Source organism: Mus caroli, chromosome X (genome assembly GCF_900094665.2).
Source record: "Mus caroli chromosome X, CAROLI_EIJ_v1.1, whole genome shotgun sequence".
NCBI lineage: Eukaryota > Metazoa > Chordata > Mammalia > Rodentia > Muridae > Mus > Mus caroli.
Window position 1 is genome coordinate 98,667,572 of NC_034589.1, and position 22,061 is coordinate 98,689,632.

Sequence of the window (22,061 nt, forward strand, 5' to 3'; positions counted from 1 at the left end):
GAATTTGATGCCACCCTGATCTAAACAGGGAGTTTCAGGACAGCCAGGGGTACATGCATCCTGGATGTAAAAAAAAAAAAAAAAAAAAAAAAAAAGAAAAGAAAAGAGAAGAGAAGAAAGAATACTCTAGGGATATGTGATTTTTCCTTTATGGGAGTTTTACATCACATTATTTTAGCCTATTATTAGAAGATAGTTGGTATTTTACAAAGCTTTGTTTCTGTGGGACAAAATTTTCTTAATGGTTTTGAAACAACTTGAATAATTATGATTTGAAACAAAGCGTGAATAATACCTGAAGTCTAGTTTCCATTAATACACATTGTAAAACAAATGATTCAGACCAGTATTGGATCTAAAGGAAGAATTCAGAAAATTCAAACAGCTTAATCTATCTGATTAAGTGAGAAAATTCTGTTTTTTATAAAACTGTTCTCAGCAGGGTTAAGGCACTGCGGAATTTAAAAAATGGAATCACCTTATTGTATTCTAGCTTTACTTTAATTTCTAAGTTGATTTAAAGTAAATAGTATGAGTTGAAGTTTGTCTAAAATAACAAAAGGCAAGATAGTAATTATTGTTTATAGTGTAGTAACTTGGAACAGTGGATGATTTCATTTGTAGGTTAAATAACTGTCAAGAGAAGACATTTCCTATTATAGTCTCAGTGTATATCTTTTGTAGAATGTAGATTAAAGTGCTTATTATGCAAAGGTTATCAGCTAAAGCTGATTTGGGGGGAGAGAAGGTGTGAAAGGCATTGAAAGTAAAAATAACAGATGGTGATATCTCTGATCACTTTGCCTGATACAATTTCTCTGTGTAATAACTTGATGTGTAATAGTTGAGAAGTGTAAAAAAAAAAAGATGTTATCAAAATATATCATAGGATATTTCTTTAAGAAAACTTCAGACTTGATGGCTGGCTCTTTGGTTTGCTGCTCTTGCAGAGGACCCTCTTCTTATCCCAGGATCCACATGGCAGTTCACAATCATCTGTGATTCTAATTCCAGAGGATCAATTGCCCCCTTCTATTCCCTTTGGGCATCAGGCATGTACAAGGTGCATCGATATACATATATGTATATGCATAAAACAAAATAAATATAAAACATCGATGTCCTACTCGGCCATCANTGGAAAGAGAGGCCCATTGGTCTTGCAAACTTTATTTGCCTAAGTACAGGAGAACGCCAGGGCCAAGAAGTGGGAGTGGGTGGGCAGGGAGTGTGTGGGGGAGGGTATGGGTACTTTTGGGATAGCATTGGAAATGTAAATGAAGAAAATACTTAATTAAAAAAAAGAAGTCTAAAAAAAAAATCGAAAGGAGCGCATTAAACTTCTAAAATAACCTGGAAACTTCAGCGTTTTCTTCCCTCATGAAAAGGTATGTTTTGGCTGCTGAGACAAGTTTGCAAAGGTCTACCAGTGAGAACAGTATTTTTTTTAAATAGCTCTCTCCTTTTCACTTCCTTGACAGTCATGTTTTGAAGATGAATTATGGAAATGAAACACACTGGTTTCATTGGAAAACAGCAGCACACATAACAGAGCCTGTTTTTGTTTTTGTTTTTTATTTTATTTTTAATTCTTTTTTACATTCCATATTCCATTCTTGCCCCCCCATCCACCTTCAATCTGCTCCATATCCCACACCTCCTCCCCACCCCACCCTGTCTCCATGTGAATTCCCCCACCCCCACCTCACCTGCCCTCTAAACTCCCTGGAACCTCCAGTCTCTTGAGGGTTAGGTGCATCATCTCTGATTGAACCCAGACCCCACAGTCTTCTGCTGTATGTGTGTTGGGGGCCTCATATCAGCTGGTGTATGCTGTCTGTTTGGTGGTCCAGTGTTTGATAGATCTCAGGGGTCCAGATTAATTGAGACTGCTGGTCCTCCTACAGGGTCGCCCTTCTCCTCCGCTTCTTTCAGCTTTCCCTAATTCAACAACAGGGGTCAGCTGCTTCTGTCCATTGGTTGGGTACAAATACCTGCATCTGAAACTTTCAGCTGCTTGTTGGGTCTTTCAGAGGGCAGTCATGTTAGATCCCTTTTTGTGAGAGCTCCATAGCCTCACTAATAGTGTCAGGCCTTGGGATCCCACTTTGGGCCTGTCACTGGACCTTCTTTTCCTCAGGCTCCTCTCCATTTCCATCCCTATAATTCTTTCAGACAGGAACAATTATGGATCAGAGATGTGACTGTGGGATTGCAACCCCATCCCTCACTTGATGTCCTGTCTTCCGGCTGGAGGTGGGCTCTACAAGTTCCCTCTCCCTACTGTTGGGCTTTTCATCAAAGTTTCTCACCTCCCAGGTCTCTGGTACATTCTGGAGGGTCCCTCCAACCTCCTATTTCCTGAGGTTGCCTGTTTACATTCTTTCTGCTGACTTTCAGTCCTTTTCCCTCACCTAATACCAGATCAGGCTCCCCTCTCCCCCCACCCCTGGCTCCCCAACCCCATCCGCTTTCCCTCCCAGGTCCCTCTCTCCTTCCCCACTTGTGATTGCTTTCTTCTCCCTCCCAAGTGGGACTGAGATGTCCTCACTTGGGCACTTCAGCTTGTTGAGCTTTTTGAGTTCTGTGGACTGTATCTTGGATATTCTGTGTAAGTTTTTTGTTGTTGTTGTTGCTAATATCCATTTATTAGTGAGTACATACCATGCATGTCCTTTTGGGTTTGAGTTACCTTACTCGGGATGATATTTCCTAGTTCCATCCATTTGTTTGCAAAACTCAGGATGTCCTTGTTCTTAATAGCTGAGTAGTATTCCATTGTGTAAATGAACCACATTTTCTGTATCCATTCTTCTGTCCTGGGACATCTAGGTTGTTTCCAGCCTGCTTTAAATGGCTTCTTATGTGTATAGGTGCTTGCATGTGTGTGTGAGTATAGAATTTTTTGAGTCTAGAGAAAAGAATATTAAGTCTACAAACACATAGTCTTGCTATTGCTTAATTATGCTCATAGTTCAGTGAGTTAACATCTACAATGTGCTAGAGCCGTGGTTACTGTTAGAAACGCAATGTTATTTGTGTCTGGTATATTTTATTACTTTCTTCTGTTAGAAGAGTGAGTGCACATGCAGAAAAAAAAGTGATGAATTATCTGCCAAGCTAATAGGCACTTGCATTTGCCCTTTTGATGCTGTCATGAGGGATATTTTAGTATGTTTTGGATAGGCAGGTAGGAAAATTTAAGTACACAAGCTGTGAACTAATCCATCCTATCAAAATGTTTAACTTACATGAAAGAAGAAAGAAGAAGAATATTAGAATTTCACATATAGAGACCATCAGTCTCTTAACATTTTGCTGTGTGTGTGTGTGGGGGGGGTTGATTAACAGCTTGTGGGTATGCGCAAGATTGCATTATTATTGCCTGAGTACCTCAGGATAGGGTATTAACCAGAAGGGAATGCATAAGAAAATGACAGAAAAAGAAATCTAGGGAATGAAAAGGAACAAGTCATAAGTGAAAACAATGACAAAAGCGGGGGACTTATTTTAACTCGTATCATTCCAAAAAGGACCAGAGACAAAGTAGATGGGTTCTTTATCCCCATTGTGTGCCTAGAAAGCCAGGCAAACTGAAGGAGAGTGGAAGAAGCTAGTTTTCTCAATTGGAGCTTGTAGCCTTGCTCTCATCTTCCAATAGAATCTTCGGTCTCTTGACAGCTCAGTGGGAACTGCATGATCTTTTCAATTCCTATCTTGAGTGTTGATACCAAGTAATCAAATAAACATTTCCAATAATACTTATGAAGTCATGTCATTTTAATGTGTGCCTCCTAGTAAAAACATATTGCCTCAATAATAGTCTATATGCATAAGTATTTCACCTCGCAGTGTGTCTTAATAGCAGTGTTACTATGTGTATTAAGTTATATTTCACTTTGAAGCTCAAATGTAGATCAAAACGTGTACTTTATTTATTTATTTATTTATTTATTTATTTATTTATTTATTTTAGGACAGCCAGTAGAGGGGACTTCATGTTTTCTGCAGATCGCTTGGTAGGTAAAGGCTTCCCATTTCCTTTCATTGTTATATGCAGTGATGTAATCCTGGTAGGCCAGGGGGCCTTTTTGTTGTAGAGCATTGTAGGGTTGAAGGAGATTGTAAGTGTTCTTTTTACTACAGCATTAAAGTACTACCTCACTCCCTTTTACTCCAAAGCGTTGCCTATGAACCCATTCCTTGCTGTTCTTAGATGGATCTCAGCAGTCTGGTTCTCAGCAACTCATAAAATGTCTTGTCTTAGGGCAATGAATTGAATCACATTAGAAGAAAGCTACATATGTTCTTGAGACCTGACACATTCACCCTTGTGGTATCAGCTAATGCACAAAAACAAGTGTAATTGTGTGTGTCTCTGTGTGTTTTACCATATAAGTTGCATTTGTTTTGCTTCTGTCCTGTGGTATAGTCACAATATTAAATTCTGTGTTGGACCATCTACCCCTTCTTCAAGGGCATCCTATCAAGTCCTGAGCAAACCTAGTCTTTCTATAGTCAGTTTCCTCTCAGATGCTCTCAGGCTGAATTGCTCTGCCACAGCTTTTTACTCTTGTCTTGATACCTTAAGTGTGTTCCATTCTTGGAATGAAATTGATAATTAATTGCTATGACTAAAGTTCTTAATGAAAATAAACACTGGGCACATTTTAGGCTTTGTGCTAGACTATTTTGGGAGAGAGGAGATAAAACAGCTAGGAATATAGATATGGTCCCTATTCTCGTGGAATTTATAATCTTAACACTGTTGTCAGTCCTCTAACTTAGACACACTGATCTCCAATCCTGGGTTTATATATTTTTATATTTATTCTTTGAAAATGTCACAATGTATTTTGATTATATCCATCCCTCAGTTCCCCTCCAACTCCTCTCAGACTCTTCTACCCAAACTTCATATTCTCTTTTTCCCCATAGCTACTAAATCTAATTTATGTTGCCCATAGGCACCTGGGTATGAGGCCATCTGCTGGGGTATGGTCAACCTTTCAGGGGGCCACACCTCTAAAGAAAACTGACTCACCCTTCTTCAGAAGCCATCAATTGGCAATAACTTCTCAAGTAGGGGAGCAGAGCCTTAGGAGCCCTGTAGGGGAGGGCCAGGAGCCTGTTTTTTTCTTTATACCACATATTATAATTTCCTCCCACCTATATGGGGAGTGTTGACTGGCTTGATCCTGTGCCTGTCTTGTCCAAGCAAACACAGCTGCTTTGAGCTCATGACTGCAATATTTCACAGCAGTCCTCTTCAACCTCCTGCTCTGCTCTTACAGACATGATAATTTCTCTCCCAGAATTTCAGAGGATGGCGCAGAAAACAAGGCTCTTTTGAGGCATGTCACTAGAGGAAGGAGATATGGGCTTTTTAAAGAAAAAAAATTCTTCCCTGTAATTGTCTCTTAAAGAAACATAAAATAGCCAAGGAAGGTGGTAGCTAACAGCGAATGTGTTCTTTCCTATGCTATGCAAAAGGTTTCTGGGCCCATTTTCTGATTCTGCAGGCAGACAAAGTGATGTGCCATTTCCGATTGATCCTTCTAATGGCAGCAGGGTGATGTGTTGTGATAACACAGAATGAAGCATCGTACTTCTCCCTGCTGTTCCTGATTCTCAATCATTAATGTAATATTGATTGGAGAAAATGTGCACTACAGGCTCAGTACTGCCTTTGCTATAGGCAGTAGGCTCTGGCTGCTCCGATCTCACTGTGAGAATCTGGCTCCAGTAGTTTGTAGGGATGTTTTTTTTTTCTTTATACCACATATTATATTATAATTTCTATGAGACTCCTAAAAATTTGTTTCAAAATTTTTAGAAAATTATTTATTTACTTATGTGTGCATGGATGTGTGTGTGTACACATAACATGGTAGATACATGGGAAAGTCATAGTACAGCTTTTTGGGAGTCAGTTTTATCCTTGTACCTGCTTATCTACTTGGTCTTCACAGTGTTTTTCTTTAGCTGAGATGCCCCAAGATATTCTACTGGATCTTCCTTCACACCTAGTAAATTGCTTCAGCTGGCCCATCTACTTCATTTTTTTCCACAAGGACTTCTAGGTTTTATTTGCATTGACCTTTGTTTGAAATGAATCCAAATTCATTTTTAAGTTTCAAAGATTTCAAATGGACTAAGCAGGGTAGAGAAAGTCCAGGTGGACAGACACTTTCCCCCAGTAAGCTGAATTTTGTTACTACTAATGGTGTTTTGTTTACCATAACTCTAGTTGAAGTTATGTACCTTTCATATTCTTGACTGAATCATAAGGCACACTGGTGCCATTTGGTGACAGTCATGTGTCAAATGGAGGTTGGATACTTAGCAACAAGCAACCTGGATTTAGATCTGTCCCTGCAGTGAATACATGGTGGGGGACCCACTTCCTACCTCCCTAACCTAAGCCCCGAGATCCTGAGTATAGCAGGAGAGTCTCTGCAAGCTCTGAACTTCTTCTTTCTTTGACCTTCTAGATCAGACTTGTTGTAGAAGAGGGACTGAATCAGCTGCCATATAAAGAATGTATGGTGACCACTCCGACAGGTAACCAGGGCTTGTACTCGCAAATTTTCCTCATAAAAATTCTGAGCTAGACTGGGGTTGGAGGATGGAAATGGAAGGAAGACATCCTGTGTAAAATCAGTGTGAAAACTGAGGAGTTTATGCATAACTGGTTTTTTTTTAACATCTTTAAAAACTAAGAGACTTTTTGTTAAGAAATCTACATAGGTGACTTTTTGTTAATGGCTTGCTTGTCAATTCAAGTTAAAGGTTATTACATGCTCTTCAGCATGCAGGTGTTGTTTCCGATGGCAGCCCATGGGGACCAGAGTTAAAAATTGCTGGCAGCTTATCTTCACCTCTGTGGGGAAGCTGCTGGCGCTAACAAATGCAGGAGGCTGGTTCAGCCTAGAAACTCCAGGTTAAGAAAAAGATGAGACGTGAAAAGGAAAAAGAAAGCTAAAAATGATAAGATTTGGAGAAAGTGCTTTGTTCTAATAAAAATAGCATACAGTCCCCCTGCCAGAGATTTGAAATTCAGATTTACTTTTTTTTCCATAAACGATGGAAAACTCTTCTATTCAAAGGGTTGCATATGAACAATTGAGGGCTGAGCTTGTTGCGTCATAATTGACACAATCAGAATGAGACCAAGTTTTGATAACTATTTCAGCCTCTTCTGCTTTTAAGGTAGAATGAAGGCTCATAAGAAGGGATGGAATGACGAGGCTTTCTGCTGTGGCTCTCAATGGGACCCCAGTGTGAATTGATGGGGTATCTAGTATTCATGGACTGCAGTGATTCTCCTTTGAATTCAATTTGGAGGATGTGTATGTGAATATTGTGCTATAATAAGTCTTATTCCCACTTGAGGAACTCCTCCTCCCCCAATTATTCTCACAGGTTTCTTCTGAGGCATTAAGAAATAACTATGAAAAATTGTGACTCATTACTTTCACAGGAAATCCAAGGTGTTAAAGAATGTGTCTGGACAAAGGTAGCTCGGTACTCATCTGCTCTGAACCATGAGCACCTTATAGAATATGCATATTGCACCAATGATAAAGCATCTATTTTTCGTTTTATTTCTCAACAGGGCACAAGTATGAAGGAGTGAAATTTGAGAAAGGAAATTGTGGGGTCAGCATAATGAGAAGTGGTAGGTTTGCATGTGTATGATTTTGTTTCTTTGCATGCATAGAAACGGCTGCTGTTTTCTGGGAGAGAGGAGGGCTAGCTTGTCATAATTGCAACCTGCCTTCGCTTCAATCTCACCACCTGTGTTGCCTATCCTCATGGTGCCTTGGAGTCATGGCCTATGTGCTGCTAAATTGGGCTATATGTAATTGCAGGCATCTTCCCTAGTGGCCTGCTCCCATGAGCAAGCCAGCTTTTTAAAAGACTCAGAGGAGGGTGGGAGGATGGGAGGACAGGATGCTGCTGTCTTGGGAAGAAGGGTTTGAAGACTGAAGGAATGTGGCATAAATTACATTCTTTCTGAAGAAGAACATTTGGATACCTGGCAGGATAAAATGTCTCCTCTGTTTTTAATCTGTGTGGCAGGGAACTCTGCCAAAAGCTGGACTGGATGACTTATTTAATATTTGAAATTTGATATTCTATGACTGTGTGACTATATAGGCAAAAGTACCTAGCTGTCTTTAGTGCTATTTCCACTTGCTGGTCTTAAACATTTTGTATTGGTGCTTTGAGTCCAACCAAACATCCTAACAACTTTTGTGTGATAAGAATGTGTACCCGTTATACAGGAAGGTTTTCTCCTCTGCAAACTGAACTCTTTTTTTTTTTTTTTTTTTTTCACAAGAGCTGGAAGCCCCACTTGTTTGTGCTGGAAACAGATGGATTTAAAAAAAAACATATAAACATTGATTTTTCTCTAGCTCTGGTTGGGTTTGTGAACAATTGAACACTTCAATTACTAAAGGAGTTTTAGACTCTGCTTTTACAGGAAGACAGCTCTTAAGCAATGACAACATTCTCAGGAGAGTGTTGTTCAACATTTGAGGTGGATGAACATATGGGTATGGTTTCTTCTCAGCACCTTCTCTGAGAGTACTTACTTGGTCCTTGCACCTCTGTTGTGTACCAGATGATTCAGGGAGGTAAAGGCCAACTTGAGAAGGAATGTTTTTTGTTTGTTTGTTTTGTCTCTTGATGTTTTATGTTTTGCTACTATGGTTTGAATCCAGAATCTTTTCTACAACATGTGTATCACATACGCACACCATTACCATCAAACTTCATGCACAGCTTTGACATAATTGTTTTTAGTCTTAAAAGCCACCTGGGTTTTTGTTTGTTTGTTTGTTTTGTTTTGTTTTTGTAAAAAAAAAAGTTTAGAAGAAGCTAGTTCTATGTTTACACTAATGCTCTAATGTTTCCTCTTAAACTTAAATGTAAAGTTAATTTAAAAAAACATTAAGTAAATGTCAGTACTAATAGAATTTCAAAGTAATGTTAAATCTTGAAGACTGCATGAGAACCACTGACTTTTAGAAAATACTTCATCAAAGGAATCCAGACTCAGAAATAGCCTTGTATCTCAGTGGTTAAATCACCTGCCAAACAAGTATGAGGACTGAAGTTTAGTTAAGTGTGGCAGAATGCCTGTAATTCCAGCACTCAGAAGGCACAGTCAGGGGATCCCTGGAGCAAGATGGCTAGCCAGATTAGTCACATCAGGACGCTCTGCATTCAACTGAGAAATCTTGGCTCAATAAGATGGAGAGTGATTGAGGCAGACTTTTGAAGTCAACTTTGAGCTTCCACGTGCATGCTCACAGCATGTGCACCTGCACACACATGTGTGTTCATGCACATGCAAACATCTCTACACACATTACGCACATAGACACATACAAAGATCTAGCTCGTATTTAAAAACCAATGGACTGGGGTTGGCTCTCTGGGGAAGGGAGAAAAACATGGTACTTTTTCACTATTAGCAATGAAACTTTTGTCAGCGAAGTCATTGCTGAACTGAGTGATGAATCCTGGAGCCACCTTTGTGCAAAGGGAAATAAATCCTTTGGCCTGCAGCCCCCACTCTTTCAGCAATCTTTTATATTTTTCTCAGATGAAAATGACAAATTTAGGTGGCTTAAAAAAATCTTTAAAAATAAGAGGGAAAGTGTCTCTGATGCTGAAGAAGCAACCCAGTCAAGCCTTTATTTCTTCTGTAATCATGGAAGCACGAGAGCTCCATAGCTCTTAAGCAAGCAAGAAGCAGAGCTTATTGTGGCTTCATTGAACAGCCTTTCATCTGCTTTTGCTGAGTTCCTACTGAGAATCAAATAGGAGCATAGTAGAAGAAAAAGGATGCTTCTGCCTCAATGGTGCTCCTTTTGTAGTGATAGCAGTAAAACCCTCTGCTTTGGTCTGTTCTTGCATTTGCACACTACCTGCCACAACCCTGTTGTGCTTTTCATTTCCTTCTTTAAGGTGAGGCAATGGAACAAGGTTTGCGAGACTGCTGTCGATCCATACGGATTGGGAAGATCCTGATTCAGAGCGATGAGGAGACACAAAGGGCCAAAGTATATTATGCCAAGTTTCCCCCAGACATTCATCGCAGAAAAGTCCTTCTGATGTATCCAATTCTCAGTGAGTGCCTTGAGTTGCATTTGTAAATTTTTGTTAGAGTTTAAATTCAAGTTAGTGCCTACCTCCTACACACCCTTATATAAAAGGCAAAAACAGCTTCTAAATGTGTTTTCTCTGTTGGATTTGGAGTTGCCCTGGGCAGTTCACTGGGAAATTTTTATTGTATAATAAGGGAATATACATTAGTCAAACTTTGTTAGCTCCAAAGAACATCTGTCTTGAAACAAACACAGTGAAGCAAAGGACCTAATGAGGCAAAATATAGAGAACACAGAAAATATATTGGATCATGTCCTGTTTCTACCTTAATGAGCAGCAGTGATTTTCTGAAAGTTTTAACATCTCCACAGGAATATTTTTCTGGTATTCTGTTCTTTTTCATATCGTGATCTCTCAGGAAGGTAAGTAGGGGTGATGGTGTTGAATTTGGTATCTCAAGCAATAAATAACTTTAGGGCTTATTGTTCATTTGATGTATGCTTATGTTGTATCCATCATTAAACATAATATTGATAGCTGCTGGGTGGAGCCTCACAGAAGGCAACTTGCTCCTGTATGCAAGCATAACAGTGTAATATTAATATTGTCAGAGATTTGTGTTTGCCCATGGGATGGGTCTCAAGTTGGGACAGTTATTGGTTGGCCATTTTCTCAGTCTCTGCTCCATCCCCTGTCCCTGCATTTCTTGTAGAAAGGATAAATTTTGGGTTTTGTGGGTAAGTTGGTGTCTCTTTTGCTCCACTGAAGTTCCTGCCTGGCTACAAGAGGTGGCCTCTTTAGGTTTTATCCTCAATGTAGTGAGTCACAGCTAATAATAATCCACTTTTAAGTGAGTACATACCATGCATGTCTTTTTGGGACTGGGTTACCTCACTCAGGATGATATTCTCAAGTCCATCCATTTCAAAATTCATGATGTCTTGATTTAATAGCTGAATAGTATTCCATTGTGTAGATGTGCCATGTTTTCTGTATCCATTCTTCAGTTGAGGGACATCAAGGTTGTTTCCAGTTTCTGGATATTATGAATAAAGCTGCTATGAACATAATTAAGCAAGTGTCTCTGTGAAAAAATAGGAGGAAGGATTGTGGCCCCTAAGGGGATAGGTACTCTACAGGAAGACCAACAGAATTAACTAACCTGGACCCTTGGGGTTCCCAGAGTTTGAACCACCAACTAAAGAACATACATGGGGTGGACCTAGGCCTCCCTGCACATATGTAGCAGATGTGTGTGCAGCTTGGTCTTCATGTGTGTCTTGAACAACTGGAGCAGGAGTTATCCCAAAAGCTGTTGCCTGTACATGGGATACGTTCTACTAGCTGGGCCGCCTTGCCTCAGTGGGAGAGAAAGTGCCTAACCTCACAGAGATTTGAAGTGCCAGGGTTGTGGGGATACCCAGGGGGACCCCCCACACCTTCTCAGAGGAGAAGAAGAGGGAGGATGAGGAAAGGATTGTGGGAGGGGGTGACCAGGAGGGGGGCAGTGAGTGGGATGTAAAGTGAATAAGTAAAAAATTAAATTAAAAATAAAATATAACATTGGCAAAGAGCAAACACTTTCAAATGAAGCTTTCATTAAATATATCTTATGTTAAGATTCCTGTATTGCTCTTAATTCATGAATATTTCAGTATAGATGTCAACATTGCTAATAGGTTTGGTTACCTTTTTGTTTTAGGTACTGGAAATACTGTAATTGAAGCTGTAAAGGTTCTTATAGAACATGGTGTTCAACCCAGTGTTATTATCCTACTCAGTCTCTTCTCCACCCCACATGGTGAGTTTGTTTGGTTTTTTGTTTGTTTGCTTGTTGAGAAAGGGTTTCTCTGTGTTAACAGTCGTGGCTGTCCTGGAACTTGCTCTGTAGACCAGGCTGGCCTCGAACCCAGAAATCCACCTGCCTCTGCCTCCTGAGTGCTGGGATTAAAGGTGTGTACCACCCACCAGGAATCCCATGGTGAATTTAATCTGCAGCTATAGCTTGGGGCTCCAGATAGTCATGAGATGAGTAAATGTGTGTCTCTCTAGGCTGTCATCCCAAGGAAAAATATAGTTGTATGTCCATATTAAATCTAGTTTTGGTACTCATGACTTGTATTTGTTATCTCTAAACTTGATGATAATACTAATCTCACAGAGGATGTGATAGTATGCATAAGACATATGCAGGCTCAATCCCAGAATGGAGGAAAGGAAGGTGGACATGGAGGAGCTACTGGCATTTGAGAGTCAGGTTTTAAATGGTTTGACCCCTGGAAGGACAACATACAAGAGGAAGAGAGAGAATGTAGACATATATGAAGTTGGATGGATAGAATATGGAGAGGAGGTATGAATAGGACCAGAATCTATTGTATGAAATTCTCAACGAATTAATATAAATATAAAGAAATATTGTAAAATGTTATTAGTGAGTTTAGAAATGACCAGTACAAATTATAACACTAACAACCCAAAGCAAACCTGGCTTCAACATAAAACCAAATGACTTTGACCTCAATGTGAGTGACTAGGAAGATATACAATGCTATTTCAATTTTGGTTTCAAAATTTTGATTATTTTAGGGCATAATTCTAAATGATTTTCATTTTTAAGCTTTTTTGGGGGACCATTTTCTAAGCTTTCTTCAATGAATTTGTATTTGTTTCATAATTGCAGAAGGAGTACATGGCTTCTCAAGTTAGACTTTCCCTCGTTTTCAACTATCCCCGGTTTCAAGCAAACTGGGAGAAGCCACAGCATGTGCCTTAGAAAGGCTATTCTCATTAGGCTGCTGTGCTGTAATTGTGGCCTATTAGACTACTTTGTTCTTTTGTAGCCTAAATGTACCCGTAATTTAAATACTAGTGGTGACAAAGGGTGATTTGCTTGATTGTCCATTGTATGTAGCACTGGTGACATGGAAAACATTAAGGTAATCCAGTAATTATCCACCTTTGGCAAAAGAAAAATAATCTCTTTAGTTGAAATTGTATTAATTGGAACAGTGTACCATTGTTTAGCATTAAAGCTGAAAAATCCACATGGTGTAGCAGTTTTCAAGGCAGCTTTTTGGTTTGGGGTCCCAGCCAGTCTAAACTCCCTGCCTGGCCCTGTCACCTAAAGCTAGAATCCTTCTATCTAAACAACCAGCATTCTATTATACACCAAAATACCTTCACACTTGTTTCCCATTACTGCACTTGGAAAACTCTGATTTCCTGTGATTTTCCTTTGAGGAAGTGCCATATTACTTCATTCTAGCCAATGCTGGTATAACTGACTAATTTGAGTTTAAGACCATATTACTGAGTGGGCAGGAGCATGGTCTGAACTACTAGCAAAGCTTTTCAGATACCAGATATTATATAAAGAAATTAAGCATGTCTAACTCAGTATCCAAAGATTTTTTTTATCAGTATAAAGTCTGAAGACAGTGATTATACAAGGTATTAATTCTAAGTAGCATTACCAAAATTTTGCAGTAATAACAATTATTTTTATTTTTTTTTGAAGGTGCCAAATCAATCATTCAAGAATTTCCAGAGATCACAATTTTAACTACTGAAGTTCATCCTGTTGCGCCTACACATTTTGGACAGAAATACTTTGGAACAGACTAAGTTATTAAAGGAAAATGAAATACCTTACATAATATTATGGTTATAAATGGATTCCATATCTGTTTTTACTAATTTGTTTGAGAAAATATGTTAGGAATACCTTTTAACATTGGAAGTAGGTGTAGCAACAAGAAATATTGGAAGTTTATTTATTTGATTTGATCATTTCTTCACATGTGGTACCAAATTCAACAATGAAGCACAACCTCAGTGCTTAAAACCGATGGAAATTTTAATTGTATGCTAATAGAAGTCACTGACTCTTCAGTTAGTCCATGGAAACTGTAGAACTTAGGACCCCATCTCTTGGTTTGGAAGTTGCTTGTAGCTGCCAAGAAAACCCAATGAGAGTTAGTTCTTTGGTACACTGCAGGTTTACACTGTCCTTACTGTGGTTTAGCTCTAGAGTGTTTCCTTGTATGTGGGTCTTGTCACCCTCCGTACTCTATATACTATATATATATATATATATATATATATATATATATATATATATATATATATACACACACGTATGCAGGTACCTTGGAGAAGAGAGAATGAGAGTATATCCGGAATTTTATGTTGCCATTTATGTCCTCACTTAATTTGCAGGCCCAAGATGTCTGCTTAACTTGTCCGCTAAGCTGTTGTGTTCCTCAAGGCTGGCTCATTTCCCCAAGTGGGAATCGAGGGAAGGTACTTACCAAGCTGTAACACAGCTTGTGACAAAGAAGCAGGGTCTTTTCAGTAACTGAATCTGTAACATGAGTCTACAGAGACTAAACCACGGATGCCTGATGCTGACCCAAGAGAGCTCAATCAGCCCTCTACAAAGGAATTGGTGGAGATTTTTCTAAGATGTGGGGGAAAGTAGAGGCTTTGCTTTTCGTGGCCAATAAGGAAATCAAAATGGTTCTTTGGTTGTTGTTGTTTTTCAAGATAGGGTTTCTCTGTGTTCCTCGGGCTGTCCTGGAACTTGCTGTGTAGACCAGGTTGGCCTTGAACTCATAGAGATCTACCTGCCTCTGCCTCCCAAGTGCTGGGATTAAAGGCATGCAGCACAACACACTATGCAATACGGTTCTTTTAATTTAGTTGTTTCTACTACTTGCTTTTGGTTTGGAACTTAGTTATTTTGCATGTCTTATGACTATACCTGTATTAAAGTAGAGAATACATAAAGTCTTTTAAAATATATAAGGTTTGTATGTGCTCATATTTAAGCTTCTGAAAAGAGAGGAAACAATTTTAGAATCAATCTTTGCACTTGTGAAATGTGCTCATAAAACCCAGATTCCCGTTTTACATGGATATTGTGGTGGCTGGGTGATTACTTGATTAATTACACTCTCATGGCCCTGCAGAGAGCTGCTGTGGGACTCTGTTGAAAAGTATAAGAAAAAGTACATAGGAATTTCTTAGAACTGAAGCTGAAAAGATCAGTGAAGCTCAAGGGAGGAAAGCAACCTGGAGGAAATTGAATGGACTTTACCTTATGGTTCTAGCCTGCTAAACTTCACTGTACTGTTGTTGTTGTTGTTGTTGTTGTTGTTGTTGTTGTTGTTGTTGTTGTTTCTTTAAGACAGAGCTTCTCTGTGTAGTCCTGGCTGTCCTGAAACATGCTCTGAAGACCAGGCTGGCCTCCAACTCAGAGATCCACCAACCTCTGCCTCCCAAATGCTAGGATTAAACGTGTGTGCCACTATGCCCAGCTACTTTATTTTTGGTTGTGAGCCTAGCCTTTAGCGGCTGAGCCATCTCTCCAGCCGTATTTTTGAAGACTATTATGAAATAAAATTAAAATTCATCGAACAGTTCCTTCCATAGTAGAATGTTGCCTTCAAGTTCTTCCTGAAAATTTTTTGAGATAGGGTCTCCTGGCTGGCCTGGAACACATAGACGTCCTCCTTCCTCTTGAGTGCTGGGATTAAAGTTGTGCTGAAAGTTATATTTATATTTGATATTAGGTGTCCTAAGAATGATGTGAGTGCAAATTCAGATATAACAGATCTGTTGACATTGTTATTGCACTGAATCAGTAGAAAAGACGATGGATGCTCACTAACCTGGGTGTGGTAGGAGGATTTCAACTTTGAGGCTAGCATAAGTAACTGAGTCAGATCTTGTCTCAAAAATTTTGTTTTGCCCACTAACCTAAGAATTGCTGTGACTCAATTGAATTGGTGCTTGTCTTGGCTGCAGTATTATCTTTGAATATGAGATAACGTCAAACTCCACTGTAGGGATAAAACCATATTTTAAGCAAACTCTTTTAATTTTTGAATCATGTCTTTGTACCATAGGCTAGCTTTGAACTTGCTGTGTAGTCAACTCTGACCTTGAACTCCTGTTCTCACTGCCTCCACTGACTTCTGGGGTGAAAGGCTTACCACCAGCATGCCCATTTAAAACAAATTATTTTTCTACCATTAGCCATTTAGATTCAAATGTCTGTTGCTTTTCAGCAATAAATGTGATTAAAAGTTAACTACATTTGATTCTCACATGGAAGCTTAGTATAAACACTAGGAATTATTCAATAAGGTCATACTCCCTTCTGATGTTTGTACCCTACAACTCCTGCAGATATAACTCTGGTCTCTGAATTTTGGAATGTTTTAGCAAACAAATTCGTACTTGCAGGGCTAATCACTTGCAGGACTCTATTTTCTAAAGTCAACATAAGATTAACAGACTACTAAAAGTAAGATTGACTTTAGTGACATGAACTTCAGAGCAGTATAAATTGTGCAGGTTCTTTATTGAAAAATTGAAGCTAGAGCAAAATGATGTGCAAATAGCACAAAGCTGTGATTTTCTCAAAGTATGGCATACATCATAATTATTCCCAATGATGTGCTACAGATTGCTGAACCCCAAATTTACAGTTTCTGATTTAATGTCTTGATTTCCAACATTGATTCTTTTTTATAATGTAGGCCTTTAATGATATAAAACTTTCCATAAGGATTTAGCTGATTTTTGATATGTTTCCATTTTGATTTTCTTTTTTTATTTCTTCAACCCAGGGTCATTTAGAAGCATCAACCAACTGCAAATATTCATACCATTTTCCATATTTCTCTTTACTATTGTTTCCTAATTTAATTCAATGGAGGTCAGAGAATATAATTGTCATGATTTGAATTCTTTCAATTTGTGAGATTTTTTTTAGACAAAGGCTCTTGTCCATAAACTATTGTTATGTGGTAAGCCTCCTTCCTACCAACATGATTGCTTGGAATGCATGCATATCCTGTATTGTTTGCTATGAATTTCAGGTTAAGTTGGCTGATAAAGCTGTTTAAATATTCTACTTCACTGATTTTTCTTTCCATTTGTTCTACTGATTATTAGGAGAAGGATATTGAAAGCTCAGATTAAAAGTGTTGTATTTATTTCTTCTTTCAATTCTATGAAGGTTTTGCTTTGTGTATTTTGAAGCACTCTTGTTAGGTGTATAGGCTGTTAGGATGGCTGTAGTCTCTTGATGATATGACCTTTTACCACTCTGAAATGTTCCATTTTGTACCTGTTACTACTCTTTGTGCTGAAATCCCAGATTTCTTTTGAGTCGATTCACTTTTAACATGGTTATGTTTTAATGTGAATTTATTATAGGCAGGTTTGGAGCTGTGTCTTGCTTTTTTGATCCTTTTTTTATTAGATATTTTCTTCATTTACATTTCAAATGCTATCCCAAAAGTCCCCCATACCCTCCCCCACCCCACTCCCCTACCCACTCACTCCCACTTCTTGGTCCTGGCGTTCCCCTGTACAAAAGTTTGCAATACCAAGGGGCCTCTCTTCCCAATGATGTGTCTTGCTTGTTAAAAATCCATTTTGACAGTGTCAGCTTTTTGTTGCAGTGTTTAGATAATTTTTGTGTCATGTAATTATTGACATGATTGGTTTTACATTACCATATGGCTATTTCCTTCTATATTTACTTTTTCTTCATTTCCATCCTTTTGATTATTATTTATGATTCTATTTTATGTCTTCATGATGTTTGTGTCAGCTCTTTCCACTGAATCCTCCAGGATCTTGGCCCAAACTCTTCCTCTCTCTCTATTATATAGCTCTAGCTGTCCTGAAATTTACTGTGTAGACTAGGCTGCCCTTTGACTTGTAGTGCCAGGACTAAAGGCATGTACCACCAACTTGACCAGCCTAGTCTCCCTTAAAGGAAGACTTCTGTATTTTTCTGAGCATTTACATTTAATATAGAAGTTGTATAGCAGACAAATTATAGAAATAATAGCATGAGTATATCTGACGTTTGAAGGATTCTATGCAAAATATAGACTTGAAGCAGTTAATCATTTATAAAGCCATTATATACATCTCAAATATTTTATATTAATCTGATTATTTTCCCTTTGTCTACCATTATTTGACCGTTATGACAAGCTCATATGGGACTGATTATCATATTAATTTGTTAACTTCATCTAGCTTCTCATATCAGTCATTTTCCTTTGATATCACATCTCAAAGAAGCGTAAAGTTGCTCAATACATATAATTATCAGTGCATTATGTGACCTGTTTAATATACTTGAATTTCACCAGCATTGCTCACCTTCCACCATATCACACAAATACTGCATGGTTAGTTTATTCTACAGGTCACTCAGATAACCATTATACTTTCCCCCCACATAATTGGCTCTTGACGAAGTGCCAGATATTGTTTAGGGAAAGGTGATGTCATAGTTGAGCAAGATTTGTTTATGTCCAGGTTTCAAATCAATATTTTAGTTTATTCGAGCTGTTGTAAAAATACCAGTGTAGGTGTGGTTTTGTTTTGTTTTGTTTTGTTTTTTCATGATAGGGTTTCTCTGTGTAACAGTTCTGGCTGTTCTGGAACTAGTTTAGTAGACCAGGCTGTCCTCAAACTCAGAGAGATCTGCCTGCCTCTACCTCCTGGGTGCTGGGATTAAGGACATAGACCACCACTCCTGGCAGGGCTGGTTTCTTATGGCAAATCTAAGCATGTAGTTGAGAATCATTTCTACTTCTGCTGTAAAATCAAGTACAACTTCTTTGCTCTGTTCTTGGCATGAGGGCAGGCAGTGCATATTAGTGTAAGCTGGTTTTGCCTTCAGAGAATTTGAAGTTTGGAGGTTGAGTTTGGAGGTTTAAAGGAATTCTGCAAGTGTTGATGAGCCATTGTCTATCTCGAAGGGCTATTGATTCATATTTGGGTCAGGCTCCAACTGTTTTAAATTGGTCTAAAGACCCTATTTGTTCATGCCTTTGCCCAACTGTGAGTACTAACACTCTCCAGCTTTATTCAAGGAATCTGCCTGTCCCCGGTTGCTAAAACCTTACCAGGCTGATTCCTGTCTTCTGGAAGAGTGATCTTTCTACTGATTTAATCTACTTAAATTACCATTTTCTTCTGAATGCCATTCATTAAAGGGAAATCTCTTTTGCTCTAGCAGTCACACTACTGAGTATATAACCAGAGAGAATGAAATTACCATGCTGAAGAGACATCTGCACTCCCAAGTTCATTGAAGCAGTATTTTCATTAATTACAAACTAGAAACAGCCAAAGTGTACATCACATGATAAATGTATAAAGAGAGGATGGTGCATTTATATGATAGGTTACTATTCCGCCATACAAAGGAATGAAATCCTGTCTTTTGTGACATAATCAGATGTAACTGGAGATTATGTTAAGTGAGGGAAACAAGCCAGTCACAGATTACCATATGATTTCTGCTCATGTAGAATCCAGTGAAAAATGATCTCATACAAGTTGTTACCAAAAGCTGGGGGGGAGATGCCCAAATGGGAAAAGGTTGAACAAGGGTCACTAAGTTATAGTTACTTAGAAGAAAGTTGTGCTGTGCTATTACATACTTGTATGTCTGTAGATCATCATTAATGTACTATACATGAAAATTAGAAGAAAATATTTTGTTAAGTTTTTACTATGAAGAAGTGATAATGAGGAAAGAGATAAACATGATTTAAATATTATACAGTGTGTACATGTACTGAAATATATGATATCTCATTAATATGTACAAAGTTTCTTTTTATGGATCACTTAAAATAAATTTAAATAAATGAAAAAATAATAACTGAGTTTATTTTTCTTCTTTCTTTGACTTCTTTTTGTAGTGAGATATTTTATTTGCTTAAATTTCAAATGTTATCCCTTTTCCTGGTTTCCTCTCTGCAATCCCCTATCCCATCACTCCTTACCCTGCTTCTATGAGGGTACTTCCTCACCCACCCACTCACCCACTCCTGCCTCAATGCCCATGCATTACCCTATACTGGGCCATCAAGCCTTCATAGGACCAAGGGCCTCCCCTCCCATTGATACCAGATAAGGCCCCTTCAGCTCCTTCAGTCATTCTCCTAACTCCTCCATTGGGGTCCCTGTGCTCAGTCTGATGGTTGGCTGAGAGCATCCGCATGTGTATTGGTCAGAATCTGGCAGAACCTCTCAGGAGACAGCTGTATCAGGCTCCTGTCACCAAGCACTTCTTGGCATCAGCAGTAGTGTCTGGGTTTGGTGTCTGCATGTGGGATGGATCCCCAGGTGGGGCAATCTCGGGATGGTCTTTCCTTCAGTTTCTGTTCCACTCTTTTTCTTTGTTTTTCCTTTAGACAGGAGTAGTTATGAGTAAAAACTTTGTAGATAGGTGGGTGGCTCCATCCCTCAACCATGCCTAACCTCTGGATATGGTCTCAACAGGTTCTTTCTCCCCATTTTGGGATATTTCAGCTAATGTCATTACTGTGGGGTCCTGGAAGGCTCTTGCTTTCCTGGCATCTGGGACTTTCTGGTTGCTACCCCAAGTTCCCCATCTCCCATTGCTACACACCTCTGTTCAATTTCCTGACCCTCTGTACATTTCCTCCATCTCCTCCCATACCTGTGTCTTCCCCTTTTTTCTCCTTCCCCACCTCTCTTCCTTCCAAGTCCCTCCACAATCTACTTCCCTTGATTATATTGTTCCCTCTTCTAAGCAGGACTGAAACATCCACTCTTTGGTCTTCTTTCCTCTTGAGCTTCATGTGGTCCATGAGTTGTATCGTGGGTATTCTATATTCTTTACCTAATATCCACTTATTAGTGAGTTCATACCATATATGTTCTTTTGTGACTGAGTTACTTCCCTCAGGATGATATTTTCTAAATCCATCCATTTGCCTGCAAATTTCATGAAGTCATTGTTTTTAGTAGCAGAATAGTACTTTGTTGTATAAATGTGCCACGTTTTCTGTATGAATTCCTCTGCTGAGGGACATCTGGGTTCTTTCCAGCTTCTGGCTATTATAAATATGGCTGCTATGAACATAGTGGAGCATGTGTCCTTGTTATATGTTGAAACATCTTTTGGGTATAGGCCCAGGAATAGTATAGCTGGGTCCTCAGGTAGTACTATGTCCAATTTTCTGAGGAACCGCCAGACTGATTTCCAGAGTGGTTGTACCAGTTTGCAATCCCACCAGCAGTGGAGGAGTGTTCCTCTTTCTCCACATCCTCACCAGCATCTGCTGTCACCTGAATTTTACATCTTAGCCATTCTGATTGGTATGAGGTACAATCTCAGGGTCGTTTTGATTTGCATTTCCCTGATGACTAAGGATGTTGAATATTTTTAGGTGCTTCTAAGGAATAATGATTGTTGCTATCTATAATTTTTGTTGTTAGAGGTGGAATTATATTTATGTGGCTATCTTCTTTTGGTTTTGTTGAAAGAAAATTAGGTTCTTGCCTTTTCTAGAGTGTACTTTCCATCCTTGTGTTGGAGTTTTCCATCAGTTATCCTTTGTAGTGCTGGATTTGTGGAAAGATATTGTATAAATTTGATTTTGCCATGGAATATCTTGGTTTCTCCATCTATGGTAATTGAGAGTTTTGCTGGATATACTAAACTGGGATGGTATTTGTGTTCTCTAAGGGTCAGGATGACATCTGTCCAGGATATTCTAGCTTTCCTAGTCTCTGGTGAGGAGTCTGGTGTCATTCTGATTGGTCTGCCTTTATATGTTATTTGACCGCTTCCCCTTACTGCTTTTTAATATTATTACTTGTTTTGTGCATTTGGTGTTTTGACTATTAATATGATGGGAGGAATTTCTTTTCTGGTCTAATCTATTTGGAGTTTTGTAGGCTTCTTGTATGTTTATGGGCATCACTTTCTTTAGGTTAGAGAAGTTTATTTCTATAATTTTGTTGAAGATATTTACTGGCCTTTTAAGTTAAAAATCTTCATTCTCATCTACTCCTATTATCCGTAGGTTTGGTCTTCTCAATGTGTTCTGGATTTCCTGGATGTTTTGGGTTAGGAG

The 22,061-nt window shown here is 38.8% G+C and overlaps 1 protein-coding gene across 1 annotated transcript in view; it reads left to right on the forward strand.

Moving 5' to 3' along the window:
- Window positions 1–14,219, forward strand: part of Uprt (uracil phosphoribosyltransferase homolog) — a 22,887-nt gene extending 8,668 nt beyond the window's left edge. Inside the window, exons 3-8 of the mRNA XM_021153874.2 lie at window positions 3,977–4,019; window positions 6,495–6,564; window positions 7,619–7,681; window positions 9,985–10,146; window positions 11,828–11,926; window positions 13,646–14,219. Of these exons, the coding sequence (XP_021009533.1) occupies window positions 3,977–4,019; window positions 6,495–6,564; window positions 7,619–7,681; window positions 9,985–10,146; window positions 11,828–11,926; window positions 13,646–13,752 (544 nt within the window). The 3' untranslated portion in view covers window positions 13,753–14,219. The remainder of the gene's footprint in view (window positions 1–3,976; window positions 4,020–6,494; window positions 6,565–7,618; window positions 7,682–9,984; window positions 10,147–11,827; window positions 11,927–13,645) is intronic.
- The last annotated feature ends 7,842 nt before the right edge of the window (window positions 14,220–22,061 follow it).